Below are 13,003 nucleotides of genomic sequence, written 5' to 3' on the forward strand. Positions count from 1 at the left end.
AGCACTTGACCATGTATAGGACTTGTGCTAATCACCTGACATATATACTGATTCTTACAAAACAATTGTATAGGAAGATACTATTATTATCTCCATTTTGCTACCAAAGAAATATGTTTGCAGGGACTAAGTCGTTGTACAAGGTGAGAGATCTATTAGTGATGAGCAGGGATTTAAACTTGGGCTGGCAGAGCCTACCTTCCTGTTTTTAAGTAGGTTCCATACAGAGCTCGGAGACCAGTGTGGGGCTCTAACTCATGACTGTGAGATCAAGACCTGAGCTGAGGTCAAGAGTTAAACATTCAGCCAACCTGAGCCACCCAAGTGCCCAGAGCCTACACTACATTCTTAACCACCATAACATTCTGCTTCTGATCTCAGAATCTGATCTTAATGGTAATCAATCTTACTTTTTCCTTTAAATACTCTAAACAGCTCTTTCAAGTACTGGGTACAGAGCATAAAATACAATGCAACTATTCATTTATTCTAGGAGTTCTTGAAGCATTTGGGGCTAGAGTTTGGGCACAGTAGAAAAAGGTAAGAGAAAGAGCATACTTCATTTACTTGTAACACGACTAAAACAGAAGATTTCTTTAAAATGAAGGCAAGCAGAAGGAAGCCACACTGTCTTGTCCTCTTATGAGAGGAGTGGTTTTTCCTTAGTGTCTTCCTCTTTTCTCTTCAACCACTGCAGGAGCCACAATAAAGTAACTCCACCTAATAGAAAGGGTAGATACAATTCAACTACAGCTTCCTAATAATTCAGCAGTATGTACGTTGTAGTAAAAACAGCATAGAGCTGGAAGCTAGCAGACCTGGATTATCTATCCAAGACCAACCAAAGGTGCCTGACCTTTTCAGGCACTGGTCCCTCTTACATAAATAAGGGTGTGACACTGTGTCACAAGTAGGAGGTTTAGCTACAAGAAAAAGCCAGTATGGGGCCTTTTCTGACCTATAAAGGTATTAGTTTCAAAGTTTCAAATAATACATAGATTTACACACCATCTTTCATGTGATACCACCTGTTTCTTATCTTCCTAAACGAATTCTACATAATTCTGGCATCAAAAAGATATTCAAGGAGTGGTTCATTAGATAAATAACTAATTTCACTGAAGAATCCTTGGAATATGAGAGAACTAATACTTCTAAAATAAGGTGGTAATAACAGCAGTTCCGACAGACATCATTAATCATAGCTAAGAGAAATACATGGGAATACAGTTTAGAGAGGCTGATCCAGGCTCCGAGGGTCCAGGTTATCCTATTAGTTCCACTGAGTCACTGGGTCATCTTTCCATAGTGTAGCGAGAATAATAGATACTTCAGATTGTGTGTGTGCCTGTACCAGACGCTATATTGGTTATGGACAAACAAGGATGAATGCTCCAGCTGTGGGCATTTGGCTCAGGTTACCCACAGTCTATGTGGGAGGCAGGTGAGGACCAGGTAACAGAAGATTAAAACAAAAGCTTATGTGGTTACAACAATGAGTCTGTAGCTTGTCAACCCAGATTTAACAGAAAGTTAGGAAAACCCAGAAGAATCATTTCAAAACTGTATCTTACTCACTAGCTTGTTGTTTAAAAAAAAAAAAGTTATATACTCTCATTTGTAGGCCTTTTATTTTATTTTTTCTTGCCCTACTCCTCTGGCTATGACTCCCAGTACTATATTGAATAAAACTGTTAGAAATGAACATCTTTGTCTTGTTCCCATTCTTAGGGAGAAAGCATTTAGTCTTTCACAATTAAGTATGAGGTTAGTGGTAAACTTGCGGTTTTCACTCTTGGCCAAGTATCAAAGAATAAGCTCTTCAAATAGAAATTTTAATGAAATATAGATATTGGAGTAGGGAGAAACTCTGTCACTTTTACCTATCTCATATCTCCCCCCCTTCTTCACATAACAATGCTTTGATTTTTCCCTTAGGGGAAGCCAAAACTTCTCTACCACCATAGTTCTAGCACAGTGGGCAGGGGAGTCAGGTCTGGTCAATTCAACTATCCCACCCTATGGTCCAAGAATTTAGTCCAAGAAAATTCAAATATGGGACTTCTTTAGAATTATTATATAAGGCTCTCTTTCCACTACTTATAGATTAGGGATCAACAAAGTATGACCCATGACTGAAATCTGGCTTCTACCTGTTTTTATAAATAAAGTTTTATTGAAATGTAGCCATACCCATTGTCGATGGCTGCTTTTTGAGCTACAACAGCAAAGCTGATTAGCTACAATAGTGACCAGAGGGCTCCCAAGGCCTAAAATAATTACTCTCTGACCTTTTTTTTTTTTTTTTAATTTTTTATTTTTTATAAACATATATTTTTATCCCCAGGGGTACAGGTCTGTGAATCACCAGGTTAGCGAAATAAGTCAAGCAGAGAAAGACAACTATCATATGATCTCCTTGATATGAGGAAGTGGTGATGCAACATGGAGGCTTAAGTGGGTAGAAGAAGAATAAATGAAACTCTCTGACCTTTTAAGAGAGTAAGTTTCCTGGCTCCTGTTCTTGATAATATAATGTAAACCTGGAACAGTCTGAAAGCCTATCACCATAACTGGAAAGAACCTACTAGAAATACCAACACAAAAGAAGAAACCAACTCCAAATATTATGGAAGTTTCTGGATTCAGATGGGCTGGACCTATTATATCCCAACTTATTGTAAGTTCCATAAAACAATAAATCCAGCTTTTTCTCAGGCCAAGTATAAATGAGGCTTCCTTCATTTGAATTTAAATTAACAGCATAGATAAAAACTATAATGCTCATTGAAGAACCACATTCCTCCATTATATATCCATGAATACCAAAAAGATATTCAAAATTTCTTTTCAACTAGAAAGTCACTGAACGCTAAAAACTGTAATTTATGTAACAACCAAAACTGTAAAATCAACTAATTCAGGGCTCATTTAGACTGTTTTTCCAACCAACCATACTAAGGTGTTATTAAACAATAAAAAGAACAAAAAGGATGCAAACCAAAGTTACCCCCCTCCCAAAAAAAAAAAGAGAGAGAGAGATTCAACACAGAATAATCATTCACAGAACCACTGAGCTCTAAGTATGAAACAAAAGTTAGGTGCTTCTATTGTAATCTCCCTGATACAAGGCTAACATTCCAAAACCAGCTAAGGAAATAGGTTTCTGCTTCCCTTACCAAAGCCAAAACTTCTAAGGGGATAGATTTATCTAATTAGGCAGACTGTGATTAAAACTGGAGCTGCTAATTTTCTACTGGGTATGTATCTCCAAGAATGTCCCCTAGAGGCTCTCAGCAATGGGAGATAAAATTAAGCCTAATATTCCTGCCACCTATGCAGTTACCATTTGTCTGTTTCTCTCTCTTCAGGAAACTGAAAAATACACAGAGATGTTGTTCTCAATGTAAGCTATATGTTCCTGTGAGGAAATAATTTTATATTATGTTTAGAAACAGAATTATTTTGTGTTTAAACTTGTTTTAATGTGTACATTCTGGAGCAAGGAGATGTTTTCTTTCAACAGCATGCTTTCCATCTGCAGAAGCCAGATGTTAATCTACAGGAAAACTCAAGTGGTTAGTAAGACCAATTACATTCAGACAGAGAACAAGTATCAAATAGCAGGGAGAGGGAGGAAGGGGAGGTTTTAAATGGGAGTTGGTAAAGTCATTGTAGAACTGCAGCTTACGGGGCTGGGGAAACCTCAAAACAGTGGGGTTTTTATCCATACCAAGAATAGTATGCCCTGACAAGATTTTTTTTTCTTCCTGGATACTTCCTCCCCTTGAATTGAAGAATCATTCAAGAAACTCAGATAAAGTATATAAAAATGAAATGAGTGAGAATTCTTGAAGACATCTTCAAGATGCCTATTAATCTACATTAATGATAAAAATCAAACAATCTCATCTCTATAATGATAAAAACCAAACACATTTAGGACTATGCATGGGTTCAAATTCTACCTCTGTCACTTTGATGGAAGCTGTCAGCCACCCTACAGTCTTCTTTCTGGAAGTGATAAAATACCCAGAGTACTGGCAGTCCATGGCTGCCTATGTTCGACCTAGATTTCCCACCCTCCCCTGTAGATAGATGTGGCCGATTTAAGTATGTTAGGGCCAGTGGAAGTGATGTGTGCATCCTCAAGGTCCTGGATACTTTCATCTCCATTAACTGGCTGAAAAACAGCAATGACTAGTAGAGCAACTTCTAAAGTCATGAGTTGAGTATGGCAGAATGACCCTGCCAAGCATGGACTGCTCACTTCCATGCTTAGAGAGAGAAATCAACTTCTATGTTACTTAAGCTACTACACTTTGGAGTCTCCTTGTTATGGCGACCTAACCTGTACCCTACCACTATAGCCACTTACTGTCTATGCTACTGAGCCAAGTTATTAAAGTTAAGTCTCACTTTCCTCAACTATAAAATGGTAGTATTTTGTGATGTCCTAAGAGTATACTTATTTAATAAGGTACTAAGAAGAATAAATGAGTTAAGACATGTAATATGCCAAATCGGTGACTTACACACACAAAAGAGCTCAATTAAGGGTAATGGTAGCAAAGATAAAGGACAACTTAGGAGGTGGCTTTCAAACGTCTCTGACAACAAGCAGCTATTGTGCCCACGAAACCCTAATGGTAGAAATGTCTATCTACTCTATATACACAGCAGAAGTGCCTTCTCTTCCAGCTTCTTTGGTCTCGGTTGTAGAAACCAGATGAGGAAGGGGACATCATCATTTGAAAAGCATCACATTAAGACACACACACATTGTATCCCCACTGCTCTAAGGCTTACAACCTTCAGAAGTTGACTTGTGGTAAATGTGGCTGTCCTACCAAGTAGAAAAGGAAGTATAACTGGATTGCCAAGGCTAAAATATGAAATACCCCTGGGACTGGTCAAATAGACACCTAAAAGTTGTCTACCACAGAATCAGGCCTGGACTCTGTGAAGGAACAACACTTCAACCCAACAGGGGAGCTGTGGCAGCATCTAGTTCATCAAGAGTTTCAATAATCAGTCACACAATACACATCCTGGTTTAAAAAAAAAAAAAGGAAGGAAGAAAGAAAGAAAGAAAGAAAGAAAGAAAGAGGAGAAAAGAAAGGAACGAACGAACGAATGAAGGAAAGAAAAAAGTCTATCTGCTTTGAGAGCTTCCATCACAATGTATTCAGAGAAAACAAGGGGTAACTTATAGGTACTGCAGAAGAATTAAGATTAAATAATGTTCAATTCGAATTTAGCTGTTCCAAACTCTTTAAATGGCTCTTTAAATCTTGCTCTATGTTATTAAATGCTATCCAAAGTAGTTATTTGTTTCTGCTCAGTTGATTGGAGTTTCACATTTATATACAAAAGAGCTAAGTAGAAAGACACATTCATCCATATAGATCACCTAACCTGGGTAGGCTGAGAAACATACAAATGAACTGGAATCATCTATGATTGCATCTTGATGCAGAGTTCTATACTCAATGAAGGTTGTGGCCTGATGGCTTTGCACACATTCCCCGCTCTGGATAGTGCCTCTGCAAGTTATAACTACTGGCCCTATGACACTGGATTCTTTTTTATCTTTTGTATTCCTAGGATGTATTCTTAGGATTTCTATAACCCTAGTATCTGCTGAATACTGCAGCTGAGATCTTTGGCACCAAGATAAGGCCACTATTTTTTACTTTAGGGACTCCCCCAGGGCCCTGACATGAGTTTTACATGTCACACGATACAGGAAAACCACCAGACTACATCAACCAGCAAAAACCAGCATCTCGAAAATGGGAGCACAGGTCATACTACCAAGGCTTAAATCCTTCCATCTACACTAATAATCCCACTGTATATAATGGGATGTGGGCTACCATGGCAAGGGAATGCTGAACCAGAAGGCGATGAGAAAAGATACTACATAATCTATATACAATTCTAAAATCATTTATCGCATTCAGATAGGTTTGACATAATGTTTTGCATCCTACTCCATGGAGACATCAATATTCAGTAAGCCAGACTCTGCCTCCTCTAAGAGACCTAAGGACACTACAATTGCCTTGGCTACCACATAGCCTGAAAGTCCTGAAGGATTGAGAGGCCGAAGCTCAGGGACTACAACCACACAGAAACAGTTTCACTATCGATGAAAGTCCAAGAGTAGAAGACATCCTCTGGTACAATGGAAACCAAGGCTTTAGATAGAGTGCAAAAATCACTGCACTTGGGAAGCAACAAACAACTTGGGGCCTTTATTTCTATTCTACTTCCCTGAATTGTTACTTACAGGTTCCCGGCCATCCATGGCTTCCATCCAGAGCCTCCGGTCTTCTTCCGACAATGCCTGCATGGTGATAACCCCTGGCCTGTGGAGAAAGGAGGACATAGACATGAACCCAGTGTCACTGGTGGAGAGATCCTGATGAATGTGAAACTTCAAGAAATACCCAAACAACAGAGTAAGAGATTGCTAGGATTAACAAATGAAGAGAGGCACACAGGCAGCTTTCAGAGCCACCTTTCAGCCTCAGAAAGCAAAGTCATCTCCTGAATTCCCCTCAATAAGCCTGTGTCCCTCAGGGAGCTAGGAAAAACCACAGCAGACATTACCCTACTACTTACAGTTAAGGGACACAAATGACTAAAGTGATTCCTTTAGACCAGTTTTTGTTCCTTGAGGTCTTATTCATTCCTATTCTCCAAAATGCATAACAGAGACCTTTACTCACAGTATGATAGCAATTTATATGTATTAAAGCGAACAGAATCACTGGACTCAAAATTAAAGTGAGAGGAAACAATCAAGCTGGGGGGACGCTGGCCTCTTAACCTCTAATCCAAGGTTTCTAAACTCCTTTTGACATGGAGATGTTTTATGATGGTAAACAGATTTATAATGATATTAAATGTATATATTTTTTTAAGATTTTATTTATTTATTTGACAGAGAGAGATCACAAGTAAGCAGAGAGGCAGGCAGAGAGAGGAGGAAGCAGGCTCCCTGCCAAGCAGAGAGCCCAATGCGGGAATCGATCCCAGGACCCTGAGATCATGACCTAAGCCGAAGGCAGAGGCTTAACCCACTGAGCCACCCAGGTGCCCTAAATATATATCATTTTTAAAGTGAATACTTGTCATGTCAGGTCTTAAGTTCTTTACATGCACTACTTCTTTTCACCCTCTCAATGAAATCTGCTTGACCTTTCAAACTGAACACAAACCCTCCAGAAAGCTTGCACATGGTATCAAATGGTGTTTGTTGAGTTCCCCTTACAGATGGCACTGCACTAGCAGAGACTTGAGCAATGAAAACGTTCTTGGGAGAGGGAGCTAAAAGTGCTCTGGGCTCATTAAAGCAGGAGTCCTTACAGTCCACAGATGGGTCCAAGAGAGTCTATAAACCACTCTTCCATCTTCAAATATATGTATATTTTTATGTATTAACAGTTCAATCTCAATCATTATCAAAAGAGACACAACCCTCAAAAAGTTAAGAACTACAGATTTAGTGGTGCCTGGGTGGCTCAGTCATTAAGCATCTGTCTTCAGCTCAGGTCATGATCCCAGGATCCTGGGATTGAGCCCCATATCCTGCTCCCTGCTGAGAGGGAAGCCTGTTTTTCCATTTCCCATTCCCCCTACTCGCATTCCCTCTCTAGATGTGTCTATCTCTGTCAAATAAATAAATAAAATCTTATGAAAAAAAAACTACTTATTTAAATCCTCATTTGTAAACTCTGAGAAAGCTTAAAAGGAAGTAAGAGGTCCACTAAGCAAGAATTAAGTCTTATTACCATCTGAGTCTGCGGTATCATAATGATCGCAGAACAGTATGGTAATGAAACACATATGGGCCTGGCCATACCCTGATCAGCACAAGTCTATTCATTCTGACCCACATAATTACTGGTACTGACTTATTTCCACAGTCCCATCGATATGCTAGATCTATTCATGTTGAACACATTTTAAATATCACATCACTCAACATCCCCTAAGGAAAAACATTTCCAAAGATGTAAGCATCTAAGTACAGGGGGGTTGGGGACTCAAGTGGCACTGAGGTGTGGTATGAGTGTGTGTGTACATGTTGTGTGTGTGTGGGTGGAGGTAGACAACAGTGGTGGTAGCTGGGTATGCGGATGGATGAGTGAAGGTCCTGAACATGAAAACTTTAATTCCCCAGAGGCAATCCTTCCTGTGAAGGCCATCCTGAGCAGTGACACCCCAACACAAAGAGGACACAAAAATACAGTAAGCCTTTTCTCTACAGCTCCTGCCAGGGCCCTCCCTCCTCTTCCCAGAAATTCTCATTCTCAGACCCAAATCCCCATTTCCCACCATGAGCCCATTAAGTGCACCAGACATTGTCTGCAGACTACTGGAAGTCATGGCTCCACAGAGCTGATACTTGGCTGGCAGGCATGGTGGACTGATTCTACTCTTCTACCTCAAGTGCAATGCTTTAATGGCTTAGAGGGGAAAAAAGTCTATGAAGCTGCAGTCTGCTTTAGAACTCTCAAGTCCCTGGACCTGAACCTCTGAGTATTGCTCAAGTGTTGTGCCTGGACCACCAGTTTCAGAATCAGGCATTCCCTGAAAAATGGAGATTCTTAGCCTAAAACTACCTTATTACTAAATCTTAATTTCTGGGCTGGGTCTAGGAACTTGGATTTTAACCAACTCCCCAGGTGATCCCAATGCACAGTTAGAGACCCACTGCCCTGGCCCCCACCCTTTCCTTCCTGTCCCCCCACACTAAAGAGCAAAAGACACCCCCCAGTATACACTAGGGTCAAGCAGCCAACAAGTCTCCAGTCCATTTCCTGCTAGGTTCCTACCAGCAAACAGTGGGACCACAATAATTGCCTAGCATACCAAGATTTCAGGGGCCCTGCAGATATCACATCAACCTCATGGCCCACATTGTGAGATTTCCACCCAGAACCACAAGGAGGAAGTTCAGACAAACTCGGAGGCCACTTGGCTCTAGTAACCAGGAAAGTCAACAGGATCTGTTTTCACTTCAAGAAAATATCAAAATGTAAGCTCTTTTCCATATGTGGTTTTGTTCCCCTTTTTTGTGGAAGGGGGTAGTATGGAACTGAATAAAGTGGATTTAATACACTTAGCTCTAATCTTATCACCATTCCAAGTTCAGGTAATTTTCTCTCAATCTTGTATATGAATGTCTGGATCACAGTACTATCCTTTCTAGGCATCTAGAAAAAACTCCTTCAGCTCCAAGTTTCTTTTCCTTCATAACAATTTAAACCATAATTACATAAATCTCTTATGTGTGAATTTCCAAGGACCAAGGTGAAAGGGTCAACTTTATTTTGGAATCAAGCAATAACTATCTTTCCATATTCCCCCTCCCTGTGTCCCTACTAGCTACCATTCCTCAAAACAAAATAAAACGAGCAAAACTCTCTATGACCCTGTACTTTCCACGTCAGCAGTTTGTGTTTTAAATGCATCTGGTTTTTCATAACAAAAATGGAGAGGGGGAAAGAGAAAGAGAAATCCAGAGGAGGGTGTGCAATGAGCAAGGGAAAATATAAAACAATGAAAGAGAATTGAAATGAGTTCTTTCTAGCTCTACAAAGAATTGTGTTACTATCAAATACCATAATGGAATATAATCTATAGTAATAATAACTGAGGAGGGTATGTCAGATGCTATGCTAATCACTATATATAAATTAATTCCTTTAATCTTGAAAATTACATCATGTGGTAGGTATATTCTCATTATCCCATTGGGGAGATGAAAAGAACCAAGGCTCGAATAGGTTAAGTATCCTGTCTACAGTCACAGAGCCAGGATCTCAACCCAGAAGTCTATTGCTTCACCCTTACACACAAGACCACAGCAAATGTGGCCCTACCCTACAGAAAGCAGATACTGAACATTCCTCCTCCAAGCATCACAAAATTCCTACATAGAATCAAATAAGATCAAACCATAAAAGGTTCTGTAAAGCCTGAAGTGTTTCATAGATACAGTCACCACCAGAACACCATTCAAACAGCCAATCCAAAAGAAGATGATGATGTCCAATGTGACTATAGCTGACTTTTCTTCAGCAGAGGTTCTCCACATTTCTTCTGCTTCAAAATACTCAAGAGATGGAAAGGATGAGTTATTTATTTTTTTATTATGTTAAGTTAGACACCCTACAGTACCCTATTTGTTTTTGATGTAGTGTTCAATAATTAATTAGTTGTGTATAACACCCAGCGAGTAATGAGTTTTTTAAAAGAACATAAAAGGCACCAAACATGGGGGCGCCTGTGTGGCTCACAGTCAGTTTAAGCGTCTGCCTTTGGCTCAGGCCATGATCCACTGGGATGAAGCCCCAAATCGGGCTGTCTGCTCAGTAGGGACTCTGCTTCCCCTTTTCCCCTTCTCCACTTGCCCTTTCCCCCAACTTGTGCTCTCTCTCAGACAAATAAATAAGATCTTAAAAAAAAAAAAAAAAAAAAAAAAAACCAAAAACTTAAAAGAAAGCACTAATCATAAAGAAAAAAGGAAATAAGGAAATAAGACTTCAAAAAAATGAATAATTTTCATTCTAAAAAGGTACCATTAAAAGAGTGAAAAGGCAAACTAAAGAGAAAGAGATGCTATAGTTTGTATCTCCAGTGAGACTCTTAACCAGAATATGTAAAGAATGCCCACAAATAAGAAAAAAAAAAATGAACCCAATTAATGAAATGGATAAAAGACATGAACAGGCACTTCAAGTAGGACACACAAATGGCCAACAAACATAAGAAACAGGGCCCAACATGATGTCTCTTTGAAGAAATGCAAATGAAACCACAATGAAACACCCTTCTGAAGGGAGAGCATTCAGAAGACCACCAATACCAAGTACTGGCAAGAATACAGAGCCACTAGAACTCTCACATATTGCTTCTTAGAAAGAGAATTGATAAAACCAATTTAGTTTACTAAAACTAAACATACACCTCACCTGCTGTAGGAACTAGCAATTCTACCTCTATGCATACATCCAAGAGAAATGAATGTGTATGTCCATCAAAAGACACATTCAAGAATGCTGTTTTATTTTTTTAATTAACATATAAGCAAATAACATGTATTATTGCATTATTTGCTTCAGGGATACAGGTCTGTGAATCATCAGTCTTAACATAATTCACAGCACTCCCCATAGCACATACCCTCCCCAATATCCATCACCTAACCACCCCATCCTTCCCATTCCCCTCCCCAGCAGCAATTCTCAGTTTGTTTCCTGAGATTAAGAGTCTCTTATAAGAATGTTGTTTTACTCTTAATGGCCAAATTTTACAACAAAAAACTCAAATATCCATCTATGAGAATAAATTGTTTATATTTAAACAAGGGAGCACCATACAAAAATAAAAAAGAACCAACTACAAGGTACAATCAACAAAATAAATCAATCTTATAATAATGAAACAAAGAATCCAGACACAAACTACTAACAGTACAATTCCATTGATATGACATTCAAACACTAGTCAAAGTCATCTTTGGGGACAGAATTCAGAACAGTGATTTTATTTGGGGGAAGAGGTATGATGATGACTAGAAGGAAACCATCTCCTCAGGTAATAGTAATGTTCTATAATCTGATCTGGGTGGTTACACCCGTATAGGCATTGTGGGGGGCAGTCATAAAGATATGCTTAAGATACGCACTTAAGATTTGTGCATCTTACTGTGATTACACTTCAATTAAAAAAAAAAAAAGTCTTTTAAATACCGAAGATATAGGTCTTGTCATCAATAACTTAGGCATCCTAGTTATCCTGACTCTCGTGCTTCATAGCTATGTAAGTGACTAGTGGACAACTAACTGAACTACTCCATATTCTTCTTCACACTGCAGTTTTAAACAATACCTACTTCAAGGAGTCATTGTGAAAGTTTAATGAGATATTCATAAAGTGTTTTACAGTGTTAGACACACTGTAAATGCTCCAAGAATTTGCTCTTATCACTGGGGCAAATGGACGTGGCAGGTGGAGGGGAAGAGATGGCAAGTGTACAGTAGGGTCAAAACTATGGAGGAAGAAGGGCAGGTGAACATAGTTTAAAAAGGAAAAGAAACCAGCCACAGGTGCTGCAGATACACGTGACCCCATCCCCAACACACTCACACACAGCACTGAAAATCACACCTCTACCACAAGGGAGCCAGGCCAGGGGCTGCATTGACACATAGGCTCTCACGACACAGCCATTTCCTTTTTCCTCCTGAGTAAAGCATTTAAGTGGCCTACTTCCCCCTTTTGGAATTAATGCCAGATAACTGATAAGGACAAAGAGGGGTCTTTAGCAATTCTAGAAAATCTGCCAAGGAGGGCCCTCTGCCCATGAGTTGGGAGAAGTAACAAAAAAAGACTTGCAATCCTTTCTACAGCTCAATTCTAAGATACAATGTATGATATGGCACCTCATTTTGAATCTGAATAAATCCTTGGTTAGTGCTATATCTTTATCAGCTTCAAACTGGTGAACAAGTATCTGTAATTTTCTCTAAGATGGCACTCTACCTCTCACACAACAGGGGAGAAGATGCAAAAAATTACTCATCTGTCACAGGCCAAACTGCGCCCCAGCACCATACCCCCTTCCACTCTGGCCTCCAGAAAAAAGCCCGTGGAAAACAGTGTAGCCTTCACTGCCACATCCAGGAGCAGGGACCACTGATGTCACCTCACAGGCTCCTCAGCAGCAGAGAGCAAACAGAATTACAACCAGCCCTGACTCCAGGGCCACGCCACAGCTTTCCTGCTCTAATCTTATTCCTGAATCTGAGTCAACAATAGTGATCTCAGTAGCTTGGCAACTTCACTACTTCCTACTGGACAAGGAAATGCTGTTACTGACTCCACCCCACTGAAACAAACACTCAGAACCTCTTCTTTCTAAATCAACCTCCAAAGATCCAAAGATGTAGGGGTTACTCATTCATAAGACTCTAAGTCTTCT

At 39.6% G+C, this 13,003-nt stretch overlaps 1 protein-coding gene and 1 pseudogene across 5 annotated transcripts in view; one reads left to right on the top strand and one right to left on the bottom strand.

The window, feature by feature from the left end:
• ARHGAP26 (Rho GTPase activating protein 26) overlaps nucleotides 1-13,003 on the bottom strand; it is a 437,396-nt gene that overhangs the window by 270,844 nt on the left and 153,549 nt on the right. For all 5 annotated transcript variants that reach the window (XM_045075346.1, XM_045075348.1, XM_045075347.1 and 2 more), the window contains exon 11: nucleotides 6,296-6,374. In XM_045075346.1, coding sequence (XP_044931281.1) covers nucleotides 6,296-6,374 — 79 coding nt within the window. The remainder of the gene's footprint in view (nucleotides 1-6,295; nucleotides 6,375-13,003) is intronic.
• On the top strand, nucleotides 4,730-5,060 carry LOC123390805 (annotated as a pseudogene).

This window comes from Mustela putorius, unplaced genomic scaffold, assembly GCF_011764305.1.
Source record: "Mustela putorius furo isolate JIRA1106 unplaced genomic scaffold, ASM1176430v1.1 tig00000145_pilon_pilon_pilon, whole genome shotgun sequence".
Taxonomy (NCBI): domain Eukaryota; kingdom Metazoa; phylum Chordata; class Mammalia; order Carnivora; family Mustelidae; genus Mustela; species Mustela putorius.